Raw genomic sequence first — 12461 nt, 5'->3', positions numbered from 1 at the left:
TTATACGTTTACATTCTCGAAGGCGTATTTGTTTCACTAGTGTTACAATATTCTAGTTACTGTGTAGCCTTCAGATGGCTCAGCCTCAGGGTCATCGAGGGATACAGAGGAGAGCAGATAAACAACAACACAGGAAAGAGCAGATGCCTGGAGCGGAGTGTTACAAATGGCACGGCCTCGATATTATCAACAATGTAACATATTGAACGCATTTACACCCACCAAAAAAAATAAATATATATATATATATATATATATATATTGAACGCATTAACAATTAGGCACCGAAACGGATCGGATATCCAAGTTTTTGAAGATATTTGTGATTTGCCTCGTATGTTACATATATCTAATTTTTCGATTCGATTTGCTTTGCTTCAGAAAAATAAGGATATTCGGAAAGACGGATATCCAGAAAATAAATAGATATTTGCGGATATTTACGAATACTTACGGATATCTCATATGTTTTGATTAATATAAATAATCTTAAAATTTTGATACAAATTTATTTTGTAAAATATTTTTTCGCATGATATATATGATAAAAATTAAAAGAAGTAGTGAATCTACATATTTTGTAAAAAAATTTAAGCTTAGTTAACAATTATAATAACACAAAACTTAAGAAAAAATTATAATTATCATAAATGTGTTATCTTCCTTTACGTAATACTTTTATATAAATAATAAAGTGAATATAATTTATCAAATCATATGTTAGAATAATAATTATATAATTTTATACTTTAAATTTTTTAAATATAATCAAGATATACATGTATTTATATATTGTTGGATCGGATCGGATATCCGCTTTCCAAAATTTAATATTTGTGATTTGCTTCGATTTTAACGGATATTGATTTTTAATATTTGCTTTGACTCCAAAGTTTACAGATATCCAGAATTTTCGGATCGAATCGAAACGAATAACGAATCGAATCAAATTTAACGGATAAAATGTCCTCTCTTATTAACAACTCATGTAGTAGAGATAGAGAGAAAAAGCAAAATACTTTCTGGTCAAATTATATAATTAATCAAACACACCACTTTTGCCCATTAAAGAGACAACGACTAGTCTTTGTACACTATTACCAACAAACTCTGCATCTTCTTCCTCTTTTACTTTTCACCATTTTACCACACAAATACAAAATTCAGAAAGGTGAAAAAAGGAGACATTGGACCTCCAAGTTCCCTCAGCACCAACACGCTATCTCCTCCTCCTCCTTCTCCACCGCCGCCGCATCAATGGAACACGTACAGCGTCAGCGTCCACGTGGCAGACCCCAAGGTTCGAAAAACAAACCGAAACCACCGGTTTTCCTCACCTTGGAGCCTCCCATGAGCCCTTACATCCTCCAAGTCCCTTCCGGAAACGACGTCGTCGCCTCCATCAACCGCTTCTGCCGCGAAAGATCCATCGGCCTCTGCCTCCTCAGCGGCTCCGGCTCCGTTGCTGACGTCACGCTGCGCCAGCCTTCCCCCGCACCTCCCGGCTCAACCATCACTTTCCACGGCAAGTTCGATCTCCTCTCCGTCTCCGCCGCTTTCCTCCCTCCTCCCGTCTCCAACTCCTTCGCCGTCTCGCTCGCCGGACCTCAGGGACAGATAATCGGCGGATTCGTCTCCGGTCCGCTCATCTCCGCCGGACCCGTCTTCGTTGTCGCCGCGAGTTTGAACAACCCTTCGTATTACCGGTTACCCGCGGAGGTGAAGCAAGAAAACTCCTCGGCTTCGGCGGAGGCGAAGGAAGGGAAGGGACAGTCGCCGCCGGTCACTGGAGGAGGTGGAGAGTCTTGCCACATTGAGGGCTCTGATGTTGTCTGGACCCCCGCCGCCGGAGCTCCGCCGGAATACTAACCAATCTTTACCTTTAGAGTTTCTGCTTTTCATCATCAAGAATCAATTGTTTGCTTTTAATCTTTGTTCTTCATTCTCTCTGTCACTCTTTAAGTTCGACATGAGTTTATATGATTCGCATTGTCTTCTAGAGATAATTAGAATGTTTGTCCCCTAATGATTGGTTGGTTTATTTAAAAAATTTCTTTAATCCTATCGCATTGTTTATTGGATGTCTGGGAGTTTGGCTGTATAGTTATGGTTTTATATGGACTTCCCCAGCAGAAGATATCCTTTGGGCTATGGTTAAGTGGTCTCATTATTACACGACAACATCTCTCGCAGATTAAACTAGTGGCCCAAAAGGTCTCATTAATTACTACTTGGAACATATCATATATCTTAAGAAGGGGGTTACAGCATTGCATTCTCAAAATATAAGCCATATATTATGCTAATGGTATCGTTAAAACCAACTTGATCGGGGCTCAGGCCTCAGACTTACACTGGTGTCTTGACAGCTTCCAGCTGCTCAGGACTATAAAAATATTCGAATGATTAAGAAACCCATAGGTGGATCGCTTTGCTTGAATGGATAGGATGATTATGTGTGGATAAGCAAAGAGATTAATTTTTTGGTAAAAAAGCTAGTGGATGCTGAGCTTTTATGAACATCATGAGGGAATAAAACATACTCATGTGTCAAAAGGTCTTTCTTTATTATTTCTCTTACTTACATGTGAAAAGTCACTCTCTTCTTTTAGTCATCTCACATACTCACTCACTGGTTCTTTTGTGTCTATAAAAGTCACCTCACTTTAACTTCATCAATCTTGCAAAGTTAGTTCGATAATAAACCTTTTTTCCAATGGATCCAAGACTTAAACAAGCAGCTGAATCTGGAAGCATCGATGAGCTGTATACAGGGCCGGCTTAACATTATTATGGACCCTAGGGCAAAAAAAAATTTAACCCTCTAAAATTTATATTTAGATAATGTTTAAAATAATTTTAAAATTTAATCAGTAATATTTTGTATATTTCGTGATGAAAATAAAACTATATGCATATCAAATATCTTTAGGCCTTTTTCAATTTTATTTATATATTTATAATTTTTGTTATATACAAATATAGAACTTTTAAAAAAAATTGAGCCCCTTAACTATTATTATACGGAGACACGAGTTTGGACCCAGGGCGGTCGCACCGCTTGTCCCCCTCCTCAGCCGGCCCTGGCTGTATACTCTTATTGATGAGAATCCATACATACTTGAGAACATCGACGCAGTACCATTTGTGACCACTCCCCTCCACGTAGCTGCAGCTTCTGGGAACATACCATTCGCCAAGGAGATGCTGAATCTCAAGCCCTCTTTTGCCAGAAAGCTCAACACAAAAGGGTATAGTCCGTTGCATCTTGCTGTCAACATGGATCAAAATGAGTTTGTCCGCAGGATGATCTGGCTTGACGGCGGTCTTGCCCGCGTTAAAGGGAGAAACGGCATCACACCGTTTCATTTACTAGCGCAAAAAGGAAACGCAGACCTTGTGGCGAGGTGCCTTCGTGGATCCCCTGAATGTATCCAAGATGAGAGCGTAGATCGCCAGAATGCTCTGCATCTTGCTGTGATACATGATAGGTTTGAAGTTCACCAAGTCCTCGATGGATCCAGAGAATGAGCCAAAGAGACGCTGACACCATTGAGAGTCGTGGATATTGACTACAAGTCTACAACACGCCTTTGCACCTTGCAGCATCTAAGAATGATCGTCAGGCATGTTTTTCTTTTCTTTTTCTATATTTAAAACCAAAGTTCTAAAAATTGCTATAGACGGCAATTCGGTCATGTCCGAAACAAATTTTCTTAGAATCCGATTTATACCGATTTATACAATTCAAACTGATTGAAACTATTCTAAATCGGTTTAACTCGATCTAAATATGTTAAATTAAGCAATAATCTTATTATAAATCTACAAATTTGTCTTATTTCTTTTATTTTGTAAATCTAATGATGATAATTAATCACAATAATTTTATAATTAAACTTAAAAACTAATATATGTCATATAAATGTATAATAAATCAATAATTTTCTAACGTTTAGGTCTCGACTAATCCTCGAATAATCCTCGAATAATCCGCTTAGTCGCTAGTACTCTATAGAATGCCTAGTTACTGCCTAGCGATTTTTTGAACATTGTTTTAAACTGTAAACAAAAGCAAGTTCAAGTGGGATTGGCTTCCCATCTATAGGTTTAAGTAATAATTGGAATGAGTGAACAATGTGAGATTATTCCTCCAAGAATCATTTTTGTATATATATGATGGATCCATTTGTGTAGCAGGCGGTTAGGCTGTTATTGGAATGTCGGTTGGTTAAGCGGAACGATGTAAATGGTGATGGTTTAACTTTCCTTGATATCTTAAGAAGAAACCAAGAACGGAGAGAGGAGGCAGGTGGAAGCCAGGGACCAGGAGAGGAGGAGGACCTGGATTTGTAACAAGTTGTTGTAAACACCGGGTGGCGGGTGTAAAGAATCAGCTTCGGTGCCAAGATCAAAGGCACGGTATGAGATTTATAAATAACCACTCACTTTCTGGACTTTCTCCTCCACTTTCATGAAACGCCTAAGGAGCAACGCATCAGACGAAGCTCGTGGAGTGTTCTTGATTGTATGCACTTTGATAATAACAGCCACCTACCAGACTGCACTCCAGCCTCCGGGAGGTGTACACCAACCCGAGGAAGATGTTAACGCAGGTTCCGCAGTGATGAAACAGACGTTTTTCATCCTTCTTTGGGTTTCTAACACCGTCGGCTTCTGCTGCGCTATACTCTACACGTTCTGTCTCCTGCCGCTTGATATGTTTGCAAGTTGGTTCTTTTGGATTGGGGGATCTCTGTGCATTTCTTATGCTCTAGCAATTGCAGTTATCTCACCCCACCCTTTAGTGTTTATCTCCACGACCTTCGCCTTCTTCCTGCTGTCAGAGCCGGCTGAGGAGGGGGGACAAGCGGTGCGACCGCCCCGGGTCCAAACTAGTGTTCCCCGTATAATAATAGTTAAGGGGCTCAATGTTTTTTAAAAGTTCTATATTTGTATATAACAAAAATTATAAATATAATAAATAAAATTGAAAAAGGCCTAAAGATATTCGATATGCATATAGTTTTATTTTCATCACGAAATATACAAAATATTACTGATTAAATTTTAAAATTATTTTAAACATTATCTAAATATAAATTTTAGAGGGTTAAATTTTTTTTTGCCCTAGGGTCCATAATAATGTTAAGCCGGCCCTGCCTGCTGTTTGCTCTCTATCTCTTGTCTGAAATTTTCTTTGATAATTGGCGGAAGCATCTGACCGTGGGTCTTGTGCCCCGATTGAGCTGGCTTCGGAAGGTTTGAAAAGGTAAGATGTAACCCTCAAAACATATGCCATGTTCCTTGTTTATTTTTATTTTTTTTAATTACAATTAACGTTTAGTAATAAATTGGCTTCTATATATTTTTTATATCTATATGCATGTAAGGTAAGGAATAATTTCATGCATGTGGAAATATTTCATCTTTTACGTTGTCAACTTGTTAATGGGTGAAAGTTCACTTTATTCACTGATTTTACGAATGAGCATAATTATTTGTATATGCTGCTACATAATGTTTGTGAGAAATGGTTCCATGCAAAATGCGTGAAGATCACACCTGCAAAAGCTGAGCAAATCAAACATTACAGATCCCCCTCGAGGCCGAGCTGAAGGAGCAACAACAAAAAGTTTGAAGGGTGTTATAATGACATTAGAGCCTGTAATGAAGAACCATACTGAGTTAATAAAGTACAACTTGAATATTTTAACATGCATGGAATCATTTACATATACCACATTTTATTATTGAACTACATATATCTGTAGTATGTAAAGCCAATTCATTACAAACTGAACAGTATTGCAAGTCACAAGGGACATGGCATATGTTTGAGTGTTGGGTCTTTTGCCTCTCAGAATCCTCTATTCTCCTGTAGTCTGTAGTAAAAGCGACACACATGTTGTATCAAACTTTCCAAAACCAGCTCAATTTGGGATCAGGTGCTACCGTCTGATGCCTCTGCCATTGCCTTAGGAAAACTTCCATCAAAACATACAGAGGAAAAAGCAGGTACAAGGCAAAGCACGCGGTGAGAAACACTATAGGCTGTGGTGAGATTACAGCCATTGCTAACGCGTAAGAAACGCAAAGAGACGCTCCTATATAACAAAACCACAGAGTCAACAAACCTCTTGCTGGTAAGAGACAAAAGGTGTAGAATATAGCGCAGCAGAATCCTATGGTGTTAGAAACCCATAGGACGATGAAGAATGTCTGCTTCATCACTGCATGGCCCTCTGATTGGGTCACACCTCCTGGAGGCTGGAGGGAGGTCTGGTAAGTTGCTGTGATTAGCAAAGTGCATATAATTAAGAAGACTCCACGAGCTTCGTCTGATGTGTCGGAACTTATGCGCCTTGTATGAGTGGAGCAGTAAGCCCAAAACGTGATTGGTGATTTGAAGAAGTCGTATGTTTTTTTCATCAGTTTTGGAAGAGAAGCTGCTTCCATGCACCCGGTTTTTAGAGCAGCTTGTTCCAATTCTCCACCTTCATCAATTTGTCCATGTGTTCTTAAGATATCAAGGAATGTTAAACCATCACCATTTACTTCGTTCCGTTGAACCATTCGACATTCTAGTAAAAGTTTCACCATCTGCATAAAATGACCAATCAGTTTAGGGGTTCGACATCATTACTTGGTATTCGTACTTGATCCATACTCGCCTTAAAAAGTCAAGTATTGGCGTTGTCAAGACAAATAATAATTACTCCTTTATTTGCTAATTCTTATATGCTCTATTAAATATTTGTTACTTCCTAATAATACTTATCTTATTTTTTACTTGTATTTAAGGTTGGACACAAATACTCATTACTCATCTTATACTTGTTACTTGTTTCGTATCGGTCTTAATTTTGCAAGTATCAAATAATGGAGCGAAGCAAATAACTTGCAAGGAATTCATATTTGATCAAATACTCAGAGATAGCAAGTCTTAGTTTATAACAAGTAAATACAAGTTTAAATTGTTATTACTCTGCAATGCAAGTCAAGTATCTAAGTACACCTAAAATAGCTAGTAAGCGCCTCATGCCCAGCCCTATACAGCTTTGAAAATATTGTTAAATCTTTGGCTTCCTTTCTCTTGTGAAATTAGAATATAAAGCATACCTGATGATCATTCTTATATGCTGCACGGTGCAGAGGCGTGTTGCCGGTTAAATCCTTCTTATTCAGAACTGAATACTCGATAGAGCGAGCATTTTTCTGACTCATTCTCTGGATCCATCCGGTGAGGACCTGCAGAACTTCAAATCTTTCATTCACCACAGCAAGATGCAGAGCATTTTGGCCATTCACGCTCACATCTTTAATACATTCAGGAGATGTTATGAGGCACTCTACCACAAGATCGACGTTCGCTCTTAACACTAGGAGATGGAACAGCGTGATGCCTTCTCTGCCTTTAACGCCAGCAAGGCTGGGATCAATCCTGAGCAGCCAGGTGACGAGCTCTTGTTGATCCTTCTCCACAGCAAGGTGCAACGGACTGCACCCGTTTGTATTGAGTTTTTTCGCAAAAGACGGCTTGAGATTCAGCATCTCTACGGCGAACGCTATTTTTCCAGAAGCTGCAGCTATGTGAAGGGGAGTGTTCACGAATGGCATGGCGTCGATGTTCTCCAGTATGCACGGATTCTCATCGATCAAAGCATAAAGGTCACTGATGCTACCTGATTCAGCAGCCTGTTGAAGTCTTCGATCCATATAGAGCTTCTGGTACTCAAGTAAGAATACTACAGTAAAAGTATGAGGATAGCAGAAGTAGGCAGAAGCTCTATCTTTTGTAAAAAAAAATTCTATCCTATTCTGGCTACCAGGAAGTTTCAAAGCAAAGAACCATTCAAACTTGTCGTTACAGATGGTTTATTTCCGTATGTACAGGAGGTGGGTCCTAAAGAGTTTCCTACCACACGCCATTTTATCAATCAATGATATGCCCATCCATGTCAACAAGAGCTCTTGAATGACTTGTCACATTATAGGCCTATGAAAAATAAACATGAATGTCCATCCATGTTGATTCTCTACCCAATTGTTTGCTGGTTAGATTTGAGTATCAGAGTTGTCATGCTCTTAATCTTTGTCTCTCACTCTTTCAGTATGACTTATTAATATTATATGATTCACATTGTCTTCTAGAGATAGTCAGAATGTTTGTCCTTCATGATTGGTTGGTTTTTAAATTTCTATAACCCTTATTGCATTGTTTATTGGATGTCTAGTAGTTGGCTGTAGACATGTCAATTAGGGCTAGACATGTTAAACCATCACCATTTAATTTGTTTTCACGAACCGACCGGCATTCTAGTAACTCTGATCTTGGTGGAGTTTCTTTTGATCTTTTGCTGGATGCATCCGCTGAGGACTTGGACAACTTCAAATCTGTCATTCATCACAGCGAGGTGCAGAGCATTTTTGCAATTCACGCTCACATCTTGGATACATTCAGCAAGGATGGTGTTGAGAGTCGAAGCAAATATCAGTGAATATTTTTCACATGCATGAAATCATTTCCTTACAATTATATTAAACAACATGTACAGCATAACAAACATAAAATTCAATAAATTACAAAACTGAACATTATGGCAATTTAACGAAAAAATTAAACAAGGGGCATGGCATATGTTTTTTGACGGTTGCATTATTTACCTTCTCAGAATCAATCATCTCTTCTCCTGTAATAGAAGTGACACATGTTGTATCAAGCCTTCCAAAACCAGCTCAATCGGGGCATAGGGGACACATTCCGATACTGTCGTATGAAATTTTCGAGCAAGAAATAGAGAGCAATGAGCAGGAAGAAGGCGAAGGTCGCGGAGAGAAACACTAGAGGGTGCGGTGAGATTACTGCCATCGCTAGAGCATAAGAAATGCACAGAGATGTGCCAATCCAAAAGAACCAAAGTACAAACAAACTACCAAGTGGTATGAGACAAAAGGTGTAGAGTATAGCGCAGCCGAAGCCTAAGGCGTTGAAAAGCCAAATAAGGATGAAGAATGTCTGTTTCATCACGACGGAACCCGCATTCGTATCCCGGATTGATGTACACCTCCGGGAGGCTGGAGGGCAGTCTGGTAAGTGGCTGTTATTATCAAAGTGCATACAATCAGGAACACTCCACGAGCTTCGTCCGATGTGTCAGTCCTTAGGCATCTAACGAATGTGGAGCAATATGTCCAGAAAGTGAATGGTGATTTTAAAATGTCAAACCAAGTTTTTGCAACAATTTGTTCCAAATCCAAGTCCTCTCTTAAGTCTCCACCTGCGTCTCTCCGTCTTTGGCTTCTTAAGATATCAAGGAAAGTTAAATTTTCACCATTTACTTCTTTTCGCTGAACCGACCGACATTGCAGTAACAGTCTCATCATCTGCATAAAATGGATAATCATATTAGGAAATTAAAGAATCATAATGCATAGGAATCTGATAGATTTTGGATATCTCTAAGTGTATAAACTCTCAACTCAATGTAACTGATCAATGAAAGAAGTAGAAATCGAAATCGAATCTCTCAAAGTACAAATCTCTCAAAGAAATCCTCGATCTCAAGATCTCATCACGATCTTGAGCTCAGACTCATAGCGTCTAAGATCATACACCAATCAAGCATAAACTCTAAATAGGGGTTATTGGTTGTTGTATTTTAATGGATTTGGAAATCCGAACTAAATCTAGTGTTATTGGTTCTATGATTTTCAAATCTGTATTAAAATCATGTGTTATTGGTTTAATAATTCATAAATTCTGTATCAAATCAACTGTTATTCAATCGTACGGATTTGCTAATATATTTGATTTTATAATGGATTTGAATGGATTTGTTTGGATTTTTTAGTTAAAAATACAAAGACTCAAATCCGAGGAAAAACCTTCGGATTTGCATATTTTACTTGGATTTATAAATACTATATAGATTTCTAAATCATTCAAAATATATAAACCAATAACACCTCCTAAACAATATTCGACTCTCTTATTTTCAACTCTTCCCTCTAACCGCAAACCCTCTCTCCAAAATAGAGTGTTTGTTAACGCGCTTCCTTCTTTGAAGAACTCGAACCTTCTAACTCATCCAGAGATTCATTAACCACCTCCTTAGACTTCTTCCTGAAGTAAGACCGTTGATACTTATCAGAATCTTACATTGTTCACTCATCCATTGTTTTTTTCCATTGTTACTTAAGTTTGAGATGGAAGCCCATCCGCTTCACATGGTAGAACTTGTTTTTATATATAATTTTAAATAAGAACTGAAGAAGAAAAGAAAAACATGCCTGACGATCATTCTTAGATGCTGCAAGGTGCAAAGGCGTGTTGTAGTCAATATCAGCTCTATTCAAAACACGATACTCAATGGTGTCAGCGTCTCTTTGGCTCATTCTCTGGAACCATCCGACGAGGACTAGGAGCACTTCAAATCTATCATGTATCACAGCAAGATGCAGAGCATTCTGGACATCTACAATCTCGTCTTGGATACATTCAGGGGATCCACGAAGGCACCTCGCCACAAGATCTGCATTTCCTTTTTGCGCTAGTAAATGAAACGGTGTGATGCCGTTTCTCCCTTTAACGCGGGCAAGATGGCCATCAAGGCAGATCATCCTGCGGACAAACTCATCTTGATCCATGTTGACAGCAAGATGCAACGGACTATACCCTTTTGTGTTGAGCTTTCTGGCAAAAGAGGGCTTGAGATTTAGCATCTCCTTGGCGAATGGTATGTTCCCAGAAGCTGCAGCTACGTGGAGGGGAGTGGTCACAAATGGTACTGCGTCAATGTTCTCAAGTATGTATGGATTCTCATCAATAAGGGTATACCGCTCATCGATGCTTCCAGATTCAGCTGCTTGTTCAAGTCTTGGATCCATGGAAAGAAAAGTTTTAGGTTTATGATAGAACTCTGCAAGAATGATGATGTTGAGTATGTAAGGAATATTTCCTTTCCCTATTATATGGTCTTATAGTTATTTGTTTTCTATTGGAATATTGTTATTTCTTAATATGTTTGGTGACCAATGAAATTGGAAATAAAGGAGTAGTTCCTAATTTATCTCTACTTTGATGGACGGTTGAGATTAATCTAAAGGAAACCCTAAAGAGGAATTAGGTCCTCTCTACCTATAGATACATATCTTTAGACCATCATAAAGATATCCTAAAAGCAAGAACTAACGTTATAGACGAGGCGAGAGAAACCTAAGAGTTCCTAAGAAGAGATTAAGCTGTTCATCTTCCATTCAGGATTCAATCCATTCAGGAAGATCTCTCAGACAAAATGAATCCAGGTAACTCTATAAACATTCATATGATTCTATTATGTGATTAACCTAGATGTTTAAAGATCTTAGGGTTCATGTAAATTTAACTCATATGTGGTATGGTTATGAACATCGGTTTAATCCATTAAGAATAATAGATCTATGAGCTAGATAACTGAAACTGATAGATCTGAATATTGTGATTTCTAGATCTGATTAAGGGTTTAATTTTCGTATGTGTGCAAAGTTAGTTCGATCTGAGAAAATTAGGTATGTTTGATAAAATCGTGCGAACTCTGTGCATCTGAAATAATTATTTTTCTGTTTAAGAGAATCATGCATTGTTTGTGCATCTAGGGGTTATAATTATATTTTTAAAAGAATCATGTATAGTTTGTGCATATCCGAATTATAATTTTTGCAGTACAGAATCCGTGCAAAAACGGTGTTCTGCGAATTAGGATTTTTTTTTTTTCGCAAATTTTTCCGTGCAAATTTCGAGATTATGTAAATTAGGATTTCCAAAGACTTATCCTATAAATAATGATTCCTGAAGTTTTTGTGCAAAATTGATAATAATAATTGGTCTGTGCATAATTAGTACAGCGTGTTTTGTATATACTGCAGAATCGTTTTGCACAGAATTCGTACAAAACCGATTTTGCACTTAAAGTTATAAACTTTTCTATTCATAATCCGTATAGAAATAATTTATATACATATAAAACACAATTAGTACAAAACATTATTTCACATAAAGTGCTTATTAGGGTTTAGATATCACCACAATGACTTTACCTTAGTAGTTGCAACTAAAAATCATTATTTAAGCCAAGTTTTTGATCTTCTTATGAATTATTTAGTTACCCACAGCTAGACTATAATCATGAGAATTGATTAATTACTTAAGAACGTATGTATTGTGTAAACTAAAGACATCCACAGATGATTTGGTTTGAGCAGTAGCGGCCCTGACAGGAAGCATAGCAAGTAACAGCTTCCAGCCCACTAAAAAAACTTGAAAAAAATCAGCCTCTTTTTAGAAACAAATCATTGGTATACATATGTTACTTTAGCTACACGTATATAGAATAGGCCACGTTTTTGAAAAATTGCTTGTGGTCATTGCCGTGTCAGGACCGACATTGGGTTTGAGTAATTCAATACATCACTCAATAATG

General features: G+C 37.9%; 3 protein-coding genes and 1 pseudogene across 3 annotated transcripts; 2 read left to right on the top strand and 2 right to left on the bottom strand.

Moving 5' to 3' along the window:
• The first annotated feature begins 1033 nt into the window (after positions 1–1033).
• LOC106343101 (AT-hook motif nuclear-localized protein 28-like) lies at positions 1034–2081 on the top strand. The gene has a single exon (XM_013782235.1). It carries the CDS (start codon positions 1258–1260, stop codon positions 1867–1869), a length of 612 nt encoding a protein of 203 aa, XP_013637689.1. The 5' UTR covers positions 1034–1257; the 3' UTR covers positions 1870–2081.
• Positions 2082–2627: 546 nt separating this feature from the next.
• Positions 2628–4942, top strand: LOC106344374 (annotated as a pseudogene).
• Positions 4943–5672: 730 nt separating this feature from the next.
• On the bottom strand, positions 5673–7830 carry LOC106343100 (espin-like). The gene is made up of 2 exons (XM_013782234.1): positions 7123–7830; positions 5673–6603 (listed from the first exon to the last, which is right to left on the bottom strand). The coding sequence occupies exons 1-2, from the start codon at positions 7717–7719 to the stop codon at positions 5914–5916; spliced, it is 1287 nt and encodes a 428-aa protein (XP_013637688.1). The 5' UTR covers positions 7720–7830; the 3' UTR covers positions 5673–5913.
• Positions 7831–8655: 825 nt separating this feature from the next.
• Positions 8656–10919, bottom strand: LOC106343102 (probable E3 ubiquitin-protein ligase XBOS36). The gene is given in 3 exon segments (XM_013782236.1): positions 8656–9054; positions 9057–9387; positions 10294–10919. Coding segments are annotated over 3 exon segments (1263 nt in total). The 5' UTR covers positions 10891–10919; the 3' UTR covers positions 8656–8719.
• Between the last annotated feature and the right edge of the window lie 1542 nt (positions 10920–12461).

Source organism: Brassica oleracea, chromosome C5, assembly GCF_000695525.1.
Source record: "Brassica oleracea var. oleracea cultivar TO1000 chromosome C5, BOL, whole genome shotgun sequence".
Lineage (NCBI taxonomy): Eukaryota > Viridiplantae > Streptophyta > Magnoliopsida > Brassicales > Brassicaceae > Brassica > Brassica oleracea.
Note: the sequence above shows the minus strand (reverse complement) of the source record. Positions and strands in the feature narration are given on the sequence as shown.